The 11,588-nt window shown below is 45.6% G+C and overlaps 1 protein-coding gene across 11 annotated transcripts in view; it reads right to left on the bottom strand.

The window, feature by feature from the left end:
* Positions 1 to 692: 692 nt before the first annotated feature.
* The window catches only part of ABCC5 (ATP binding cassette subfamily C member 5), a 53,752-nt gene continuing 42,856 nt past the window's right edge, over positions 693 to 11,588 (bottom strand). For 8 of the 11 annotated variants that reach the window (XM_082320339.1, XM_082320342.1, XM_082320341.1 and 5 more), the window contains 7 exons: positions 9,821 to 10,010; positions 8,922 to 9,081; positions 8,395 to 8,473; positions 7,385 to 7,498; positions 6,163 to 6,327; positions 5,367 to 5,450; positions 693 to 2,771 (listed from right to left, as the gene is read on the bottom strand). In XM_082320339.1, the coding sequence (XP_082176465.1) occupies positions 2,712 to 2,771; positions 5,367 to 5,450; positions 6,163 to 6,327; positions 7,385 to 7,498; positions 8,395 to 8,473; positions 8,922 to 9,081; positions 9,821 to 10,010 (852 nt within the window). In that variant the 3' untranslated portion in view covers positions 693 to 2,711. The other 3 variants (XR_014229055.1, XM_082320343.1, XR_014229056.1) reach the window with 3 other exon arrangements.

Below are 11,588 nucleotides of genomic sequence, written 5' to 3'. Positions count from 1 at the left end.
GAACAGCGGGCGGCGGCCACGGCCGCCAGGCGGCGCCGCGCGGGGCGGCGGGGGCGCTCGAGGGCAGCCCCGCCCCGCCGCGCCCCGCCCCGCCCGCGCGCCTTCCCGCGCAAGCGCGCCGCTTCGCACGCACGCCCGCGTGCCCGAGCTCCGCCCCACTCCTTTCCCCGCACGCAGCGTGCAACGGCTCCCGCGCGAGCACTGCGCGCCTGCACCCCGGGCTGACGGGGCGGCGTAAAGCGCGAGCGCACCCCCGCACCCCCCCCCCCCCCGCCCCGCAGGCGGGGGCGGCCCCGGGCGGGCAGCGCTGCCCCCGCCGCCCCCGCCGCCTCCCGCGGCGCCGCTCCCCTCAGCCCACCGCTCCCTCCTGTGGCTCCCTCCGCCCTGCCCCCGGCCCCGCTCCTCGCACCCAGCGCACCGTCCCGCCCTGAGCGCCCCCCCCACCGTCCCGCCCTGAGCGCCCCCTCCGCCCGCACCCCGTGCACCCCCCGCGCTCCCCCCGGCTGCTGGCCTCCAACCCCGCCCCAAAGCGCCCCAGAGCCCAGCCCAGGCACGGCGCGCTCGGCTCTCCCCCAGCCCTCCCTCCGGAGGCAACCAATGGCACGCCGCCCACCGCTGCCTTCCTAAACCAGAGAGGACAGAAACCACAAAATTCTCATCTTTACACAACCGCTTGTTTCTCTGTGTGGCAACGCTGTGCTGGAAGTGGCGGCGATCTGAACTCCACGCAGCCCGAGAGCAGCGTACGGGAAATCTCTCTGCCCCGCGCACTGACGCTTCGCTTCTCTACGTTATTTTCGCTGTTAAGCTTTGCCTGCCTCAGCCACCTGATGAGTCTCCAAGGCACGGCTTTTGGATGACACGGGAACGTTTATTACACGGCTGTGGGTTTAAGGAACCCGTAGTGGTACATTCTAAAAGCCTCCCAAGCCTTACGCTAGCGACAGCGGCATCTGCACCATTTCCCAATTGAGTTTCCACTGTAGCATCCATCATACTCGAGGCAGAAGCGGTGGCCCCAGCACAATTTGGCTGCTGTCTCCAGCTGAACCAAGGGTAAAACAAATAACAGTATTATCCTAGACCGACCTGAAGCTGGAACTATAAAGAAAACTTCTGTGTGATTGCTTATATACAGTAAAACACACACTGCAGTCGCAGTGAAAAATAACAAGGCAGCATTCAGAAAAGCTCTTTGGTTGGTGAGGGCGTTACAGCCACCCTGCACCTTCTCAGTATGTTCTTTTGAAGCACCTTCGAGAAGCGATTTTGCCTTCGCCCAATCCCCTTCTAAGAGAAACTTTTTGTCCTGCCACCTTTTCTCTCACGTCCTGCTTTTATAAACCAAATTTTCTGCATTTATCCTTTCCTTCCAATACCTTCTCTCACTCACACCATTTGCCTTTTAAAATAACTGTGCTTTCTCAAACTGTGTTCCCGGTGATGTACCGAGACTCCTCGATCTCCCTCTGGCTTTCGTCTAGGGATAACACGCAGACCACAGCCCCAGCCCCTCGGGGTCTGACCCTGCCTGATCTTCAGTGCAGGCGATGGTGGAGTCTCCTCAGGTGCTCAAGCTAGCACAACTTCAGGGCCTGACTTTGGACTTAATTACACCGACCTAACTGCACGTTAACTCCCTTGGGTAATTTGAGAAGAATCCTACCTGTGTTTTGATTGAAGTCCCAAGCAAGTGCAACGTTTCCACTCATCAGATAGATGAGATGAGCAGGAACACGTTCTCCCTAAGAGTCTCTAAGCTTATGATAACGAATCGGGATCGGCTGCACTCAATGCATTTGGGCAGAATAAGTAAAACTGATGCAACTGAAATTCCCGAGGGTAATAGAGGAAACCAATTATCCCAGGCAAATCTCTCTCAGGTTGCACACCTGTTGGTCTTGGGCCATAGCCTTTGCAATGTACTAGGAAGGATGTGTTATCTCCATGCTATTTTGGGTAGGATCTCTTTAAGGAAAGCCTCTGTCCTCATGCCACAGTCTTACTCTGCTCCTCGCAGGATGAAGCCTTCTCTGGGATATCACGTTATAAATTCTAAAGCAGGATCCAATTCCTGAAAATTCCCATCATCGTCAACCTCTTGTAGAATGCTTCAAAGGTAAAGATATTTCAGTCTCGTTTGTAAATACCGGTGTTTCTTCCTTCCACTTCAGTGACAGGGCCCTGGGCCAGGCCTCAGCTTGCTCCTGTGGTTCAGGACAAAAGCCAATAAAAAATTTACTGCTTCCCATGTGAGAAGCAATATTTCTGTACTGCCTGTGAGACAAGTGCCAAATGAAACAGATAAGTGATTGCAGCAGAAAGAACATTTCCCTCTGGCAGTCCGTCTCCTTAATTCCAAAGTAACAATGCTGGAGCTAAGGTTTAACAAAAATGGTTGAGCTAATCCCTGCTGTCCGCAGGTGACGGTTCGCCTGCTCCATCGCAGGCCCTTGTTGAGCTATTTCAGCTCGCTGAAGCAGCAGGGAAGTTTTCGCCTTTTTAGGAGAGCGTAACTGGGAAGCAGCAGTTTGGCGCAGTGAATCCTGAGTGCAGTTTCCTCATACCTATGCTAGTGTTACAGTTAGCTCCTACTGAGAAGAGCAGCCCCACTTCACCTCCCTTCCAGGTGTGCCTTCCTGTCTCCTTCTTTGTACAGCATTCCTGCTTTTGGAAGGTGAACTTTCTGCAAGTTAGCTTTCTGAACTGGGTCACTGCTGGACCAGGCAAGAGCCAGTGCTGGCATCGGGAAAGTGGAAGGAACTCCCAGCCTGGAAGAAGAAGGAGGACAAGATCAGGATGGCTCCCCTTCCGCCCGGACTGCCATTAGCTCAGCCTTAGCTGCAAAGTGAAGCCACACTCCGACCCCAGTGGCACTTGAGAACTAGGTACATTAGCCCTTTTTCTTCAAGGGAAATACTGAAGTTCGTGGGGTAAACTCAGTTCTGCGGGGCCCAAGACAATCCTGTCCTTGACAGAGTTGCACACGACAACTGACTGAACTGTTTTAAGCACAGCCTTAGGCAGATGCATTTCATGTTCTCTCCCTCTCCCCTGAAGGTATTCAGCCTTCATTCTACCCAGCTCTGCTTTAGGGAAGAAGCAGGGCATTACCTCTCTGGCCTATCACCCCTGCTCCCTCGTGCCTCTTCCCTGTTTCTTTTTGTCCTCAAGTTTCTGATCAAAAAAGAACGCCCCACTTAGCTGGGTGTTCTCTGGGGAGAGGCCATTACTTCTCCCTTTCCTAACCACAACGTACAGTCACTCTGTTCCTTCAACTGAGTAACACTGAGCAAAATGGCGGCCAGTCCCTGACAGAGAGTAAGCTCGGGTCCAGGCCTGTGGGCAGGGTAAGATCTGTCCTAGTTAATTCTTGCTTAGGACAAGACTTAAAGAACAACTACAACAAACGATGCTTTATGTGCTGCCTTCAAGCTACAGTCCTAAGCTCTGTTAATGCCATGATCTGCCTGTGGTATTGGTAGGGAGAAATGCTTGTTGCTGTGACTTTGCAGTCAGGTCACATTATGAACAGTAACATTTGCAGGTAAAGAGTGGAAAAATCTGAGCCTAAGAAGGATCTCCTGTATTCCATCTGACCTCCCCCCTTGCTACTTGGCTTGAATACTTGCACTATAAATTATAACTCCCTGTAGTACTCAACACAAACATACATAAGTTGCAAGCCACCCCCATGCTGGAGGGCACAAAAATTACCCACTACACCTTTAAAGAAACACTTCCACTCTGAAGGAAGAAAGATCAGGCCGTGGTGCATAGACAAGAAAAAAAAAAAAACCAAACCACAACAGCCTGCAAAAACTGTCCCTTGGGGCTCCAAAAGGTGAGAAGTGATTTATGTGCCCAAAACAAACCACTTAAGCCAATAAAATTTACAAAACCCAAAATAGTTTTATTTACTTTTCAGATTTCTGCCTCGATGAGACATTTTGCAAACATGCTAAGGCTACAAAATGTCCAAGTTGACAAAGACATGCAACGCTGACCATTCAATAAGTCACGGCTATTATAGGAGCGACCGTGCCCACCCGGGCCACAGGTCCCGTACAACAGGGATGGTGTACAGTGATCATGGCAACGTACTACGCAGGACCTAGTAACCTGAGGTAGGTCTCTTTACAGTAAGAAAACGATGTCCTACACCAGTGTTACATCCTGATCAACAGGAACCTGTTTAAAGTTCCAGAAGACGTGGGGTGGGGGACTGTTTCGTTAACAAGTGTGCAAGAAAGAAACAGGAAACATTGATGTTGTTTAACCTTAGTATAAGTGAGCAGAACAAAGAGTTAGTGTTACCCATGCCAATGAAAGCCAACCTAAACCTCTGAGGAGTGTTAGCAGCTTCAAGATAAAGGAGTCAGTCAGCTGAAGCAACTCTGAAAAGGCTTTCCTGCTAGCATACAGGGTATGATTTGAACCTTATGATTAATTTGTTACAGATCATTCCACGAACAGTTAGATTTTGGTTGTGTTAGATCAGCGAAGCAGGAAGAGCTTGGGCTTGCTTGCATTAAAATAAACCCTGCTGACACAGTAAGAAATACTGTATCAGGACACTGAGAAAATACGAGGCCTTAACGTGACCCAGAAGCAGTTCTCCACTCAGGAGATCACTAAAAACCCTGCTTTGGGAAAGCATCATGGGAAGCAGCAGCCCCTACCGTGGTGAACATTAGCGATGCTCCAAATAGCTTTGATAAATTACAATGCAATAGAGTTACACCACAGAGCTCTTCTCCCCTGCGCTAGACGACAAAGATGTGACAATAAAGGACACTATTGCAAAGCTTCACTTCCACTCAGACACGCAGAAAATCCGGCACTAGGAAAAGACCAACTGTAAAAGACGAAATGGTGTCTGATACAGTCCGATAACAAAGCCAGATCTCTGGTACCGTAAACTGTACAAAAATGATAGAAAAGAATATGCACTGTTATTAATACAGTGCTTATTTTAATATAAAATAAACAGCTTACATTTCCACTGTAAATATAGGCTATATACAGAATTATGTATAGATATAGCTACATGTATAAAGCTTCATTATAGGCCTCTGATACATTTTTAACTATGGCTCCCTGAGCCATTTGTAGAGTGCATTTAATAACAAAAAAATTAGTAATATGGTTATGGAATAAATACAATAATAAAAACATGAAGAATTCTTCTGACACCGTTTTAAAAATCTCTCTGGCTTGACACATTGTGCTAAAAATTAAAAGATGAAAAGGCAATAATCTGCTTGAAGGAGTATGAGGAAGAAGAGCTGGCCTGCCACAGGCAGGGAGCATAGCTCTCCAAAATTAAAGTGACTTTGCCCTGAATTTTAGCCCTTGACAGCAACCTTGTTCTCCGCAGCAGCAAACATAGCATAGAAGCGCGAGTTCTCATTGGCCAGAAGGGCAGTCGGCGTGTCGAATTCCACTACCTAAAAGCAAACAAGGCAGGTAAAGTATGTCAGTAAAATCCAGCAGAAAATGGATTCCCACCCCTTGGACTTGTGACACGGTAGTGAAGAAGCCAAAACATGGCAGTAATCTTTAGATGAGACAACAAGCGCTGAAAGTACGTGCATTTATGCACAAATACTGTAACCTGGGATGCTTCAAGCTAGCTCCTTCTCAGAGGAAGCAACCTCTGGTGGCTCTGGCAAACAGAGGCAGATGCTATGGCTTTTTGCCTTTTCTACCTTTAAGAGCCTTGCCAAATGTTCTTACATTTGATTTAACTGCTTATGGCTCCCACATGGAAGCCTGAAAAGTGGGTAAAGTATCTCTCACATGCCTGTTTGATAGCACAGGGCTTCATGAAAGTAATGGGAACCTGCCACTGAGCCCCAGCAGAGATGCTTACGTTATTACCCATCTCAGAATTAACCTACAAAGGGAGTTTTAAGAACACTTTTAAAAGAGACACTGTTACTCTATGGTACTTTCTTGGAGCGCAAAAGAAATTTTGCCCTCTTTGATCTTGTCACGGTCAGGCAATAATTGATTCTATTGCAGTATTATTACCAAGGATGTGAATGAACACAGAGGATTTTCCACCCTGCAATGCTAGCTGTTCCTTCAGTTCAGCCCACACGTATGGCACCACCGGACTGCAACAGGAACTCCAGCCACAAAAGTCTTTCTGCTTACCTGTCCTTGTGTTAGCACCATGATCCGATCAGAGCCCAGTACCGTATGCAGGCGATGAGCAATTGTTAACATAGTGCAGTCTGCAAATGCCTCTCTGATAGTCTCCTGAATCAGTAAGTCTGTCTCTGTGTCCATAGCAGCTGTTGCTTCATCCAGTATCAAAATCTGAAAGCAGCACATAATCCTGGCTGTTACCCATAGTAATGCTTTCCCTCCCTGAACATAGAAATATGTAGAGTGGGCAGAATTACCATGACCAAGAGTTGTCACAACTGGCAATCATTATGGAGCTGTGGTCACAGAGGTAGGTTTTACAAGCACCCTTTCAGTTTTCTTTATGTAATTGCCTTCAACAAAGTTACCTTATGGATCACACTTGCATTTTGTGGTCACATCCTAGAGCCACAAGATGATTGGGTTCTGACCTGGGCCTCAAGTTTCCACTACTTTCAGTTTTACATTCAGCAGCTAGATCTCAAATACAAATTTTACCGGTAAACTAATCTGATACATCCTTGGTGGTGACAGTTCTTCTGGAATGAGTCAATACTGACGAGGCTTACTAACTTTCTTATGCTGGAAAGAATTACCCCTCCTCTCAGACTGAGACAAACTGATTTGGAGTGGTGTCTTGTCAAAGCTAAACCAGACTTGGTCTGTGCAGGTACTGCAGAGAGAGCAGTAACTACTGCTGAGTAGCTTTGGCTTTAAAACAGATGCAGAGGGAACCTTAAACTATGGTGTGCAATGTTTAAGAAAAAAGGATGTTAAAATCAGAATCTCAATCAATCTCAATCCAAATGTCCTTTCTTACTGTAATTATTATTTGTCTTCCATTCTTGCAAAACCCTTAACTTCACTGGCACAGCATGGTCCCAAATTCCACTTGGAGACTACGTTTTAGTGGAACATCACGTAGAAGGAAAGTACTTGGGTGACATTTACAAAAAGGTGGAAGAAGGAAATAGTCTGATGCTTACCAGTAACAGGACACTCTGAATAAATGATTAGGCCAGTCTGACACACTGTTATTAACGCTAACAAGCAATACCTTTCTGCAGCTGGCTACAGATGCCTTTCTAGTTGTTCTAACCCTATACCACCTGTGGGTTGCAACAACCGTTGGTGTGATTCCTCTGACAGAATGAATCTGGCACGAAAAAGGCTTGCTCAATGCTATCAGTTTGCTATCTCCAGCTATTTCTCTCAGCACTATGCTCACTTTGCAACGACGCAGTAGAGCTCTAGCTATGCACAGTAACTGTCTCTCTCCAACTGAAAAGTTTTCCCCATTTTCCATCACTTCCGAGTCAAGTTTCATAGGCAGCTGGGCAACCTGTGTGAAAAAGAAGAGGCAAAAATCTTAGAGCATTGCACAGAATTTTTGTATCTCCATGGCACGAGACAAACAGTTGCTCCTCCTGCAAATCTGATTTTTGCTCATGTTCCAAAATACTCATCACACTTTGCTGACCATCTCTCCCTCTCTCTTTTGGGGAAATTAGTTACAAGCAACTAATGCTAAATCAACAATACAACATCAGACCTGCTCCGTCTGGTTGAAATACCCGTGACTCAGTGATAGCTCCTGAGAACACTACTAGTTACTAAGCTAGAAGAGCTATATCCTCTCAGCAGGCAACTTTAGAATGACTTAAGTACAAAATATTTGATTTCTAGAAAAAAGCATGCCACATATGAAATCGTATCACCATGAATAGAGATCTCCTGACAGTCTTTCTCACCAAGAGAAAAGAGTGACCTTAGTCCCTGCAGGAATTACTGCAGCCTACGTACCACAGCCATACATGCCACCTGACTTACAAGAAAAGAACTGGAAATGTCATGGCAGTAAGACTTGCTGCAGAGGGCCTCACAAAAGGCAGATTTTAAGTTCAGTATAAATGTGCATGTGTGACATTTACACTCACAAATGTAAATGTAGAACGCACACCTAAGGCACGTACAGAAAAATATCACGTGAAATACTGTAACACCCTAGGAGTCCCTGTGATGAAGCGACACTCTGCTACGCTATATGCTAAAAAAGCAAGCATTCAAAATATGGCACGTTCTCCAAAAATTCAGTCTCATTACTAGAAATAAAGCATAGCCAAGAAAACTTGCAAAGAAAAAGCTTTATCTAAAGGTCTCTGAAGCAGCTACTAACAGAACACGTAGGTTTGAAAGCCAAAACACAAACGTGTATCTCATAGGGCACATAATACTTACACACTCCTTCATATGAGTTCTGTCCAAAGCATCCCAGATTTGTTCCTCACTGTACTGATTGAAAGGATCCAAGTTTGATCTGGAGGGGGAAGCAGGAAACATAACCAGAATTTTTATTCAGTAATGAATGGCAAAACAGCAGTGTGCTAATTCTTCCGGATGGATGATTCCCATCTAGCCTTCCACTGACAGAATTTCCTTGCCAAGGAAATCAGATGCTCCCAGCACACTAGGGGTTAGAGTAGGCAAAGAACAAAAGAGTAGAGAAGGAAGACAAAGATACAAAAACTTCAAGCAAATCTAAACAGAAAGCAAGGCTTTCATACAGGATGATCACATCCAGTTCTGGATTGGGCCAGCTAAAATCATCTAGCTGTGCTTTTTTTGTTTCAAAAAAAAAAAAAAAAAAAAAAAAAGAACAGAAGCTAGGATGCCTGAGAACTAACGTCTCACCAGGCACCTATTTGAGTTCAAGTATAAGCTGGTAGCCTTCTTTTTCCTTCTTGCCTTCTTATGGTCTCACTAACCTCACAGTGCCGCTGAATAGCACGGGTTCCTGAGGAATTATTGAGAGTTTGCTGCGAAGATCTGCCAAACCAATGTCATTTATTTTCACGCCATCAATTTTAATGCAGCCTCCAGACAGTTCAACCAGACGAAAGAGTGCCATTCCAAGGGAAGACTTCCCTAAAAATGAGACAGGAAAAGCAATACTAGTGTTTCTACAGTCATAGCAGCTTTGAGATGAGAAAGCATTTTAAAAGCTGTCTGCGTGTAAGAAAAGTGTTTTAAAATACCACAAAGTCCTGGCAAACAATGCTGGTAAATGCTGGGGTTCACCATTTAAACTTCTAAGCAATTGTAGGGGCAGCTCCTAATCTCTTCTCACAGAAGCCACCCCTGCAGTGGTGCCCCACCCCCGCTACCAAAACCTTGCCACATAAACCAAATACAGCAATATTAATTGCTTCTTTAGAAACTACATTTTGGAGCTGGTTTAAGTCCTCTCACAAACAGGGGTTTTGATTCTTCACGTTACAGACTTCTGAGGTAGCTGAGAGCCAAACCCGGCTGCAGCATCAGTACAGAAAAGTTTCAAGAGAGTCAAATAAGCTGCAATGAGCACGTTGTAGGTAGCATTCTGTGCTGCTAAGTGGCTTGGGGTGTTACACATTATGAGCATACTGGCTCAGGCAGAGTAGGATATCCCTCTAAATGAAAACTTGTTTTTGTTATTGTGTACAGGGATCTGACTTGTGTATGCACATGAACAGAATTCACCACTGACAGACTGCTGGACCGCTCCTGTGCGATTAACACTTATTCAAACATGGAGAAGACAGAGGAGAACCAATGACTGCCCCGCTCTATTCCATTCCCATTCTGTAAAAGTAGTGATCTAACTCTGCTTAGTGTTTTTCCTTACCTGAGCCTGTCCTTCCCACAATGCCAATCTTTTCCTTCGGTTTGATAGTAAAGGACACTTTTTTAAGTACTAGAGGGAGGTTCTCTCGGTACCGCATCTCTGCATTTTCAAAAACAACTTCACCTTCCTGTGGCCAGTCCAGAGGAGGAGTTTTATTCTTAATTCTAGCAGGAGCTTCCAGGGAAAGTGTCTTTAAAACAAAACCAGAAGTTCAGTTTCCAGTAAACAAAACACCAGAAAGGAAAATTATCAGTTGCAGCTTTCAGCAGGAGTTCTTCCCTGCAGACTCAGCCCATATCAGTTTACAGCAGTTCTGTGATGAACTGTGTGGCTGGATGCAGGCCCAGTGGTTCAGAAGTTTGCTGTGTTACATTGACCACACGGCTGTTCCCCTCCTGTTGCCTCAATAATGACATTGGTCCTTCTACACAACAATGTTTTTCATCAACGGAATTCAAAATATATTTTGGGCCTACTATTTATGAGTGCAATCCTATTGAGTTTTGTGGCACTCCAAAGACTGGATGCTTCTGGATGCAAAATCTGCTGTATTTCCATGTCTCATTTGCTCTGCCATGCCAAGGTCACCTCTGTTGATTCTGACACAGAATGTGACACATTGTAGAAATGCTACCCTCCTCCTCCTCTTCTTCATTCTCCCCTGTTCTATTAAATCACTGAGTCAGTCAGGCCAGTTCTCGCTGGCTCACTTTCACTATTTTTCTCTGCCCTTTAATAAGTCCCTCATTAAGGAGTTCACAGATTAAGCAGAAAAGCAGAACCTGTGAAAACCAAACACATGCCTTTATAGCATGTTTACAATGAAGCCAAGGCCACTTCCCCATATTTGGCACAAGCAGCCTCAGGGAATGGCAGAAATCCTGTCATGGGATTCATCTCATGTAACTTTAAATGCATACAAAGTAAGAATCTCCAACTGAACCAGGCCCCGTCAACTCCTTTATTGTCACTACAAAGAAGCTAGTGTTTCTGGAGTGTGATTTTTCTCATTCTAATATAAACACTTAGAATGGGTTATAAATTGTCCTCTGGAGAAAGCCATTTCCTACACTGACTACAGAGAGATCCCACAGGGACTATGCCAATTGTGGACACCTGCAACATCTCGTTAGAGGCAGATTAATTGTACCCCAAGGGTTTGAGAAAAACAGCGATCTTCTACGATAGTGCTCCAGTTCTTCGAGTTTGCTGCTCATAACAGCAACCTCGGAGCCTGCACGGAAAGAAGCCAAGCCTGGGACTTGGCAAGATGCAGAACCTGCATGGTGTTTCACTGCTCACCCACACCCCTTCACTTTAGATTCAAACTAGTTTTACAGTTTCATAATAAAATGGCTGTCTAGAGATGCAAATAAGAAAAATCACAGAAAGTGTTGCTTAATAGTGATATAAAATGATAGACAGTAACAAAAAAAAAAAAAACACCAAAACAGTCTGCAACCAGTGGTTTTGCCACTGAAGGCCTGACAGTGATAAACCCATCTCAGCCCAGTGAGAGATACCAGGCAGTATTTGGCACACAGTTCTCAGCTTGTGTGGTCACCAAGTCTTCCATACACAGAAGTTTTCTACTTAGATGCCATGAGAGGATTGGGGGAGTGGGCAGTTTTAATTTTTTTTTTTCCCCTCTTCTGTATTAAATCCACAGCCTAAAAAAAGTTCTGTAAATATCAACTACTACATAGCCCAGATTTACCAAACAGATATATATCTCCCTCCGAAGCTCAGAAGGAATGTTTATTATGCA

Source organism: Platalea leucorodia, assembly GCF_965183815.1.
Source record: "Platalea leucorodia genome assembly, chromosome: 8".
NCBI lineage: Eukaryota > Metazoa > Chordata > Aves > Pelecaniformes > Threskiornithidae > Platalea > Platalea leucorodia.
Note: the sequence above shows the minus strand (reverse complement) of the source record. Positions and strands in the feature narration are given on the sequence as shown.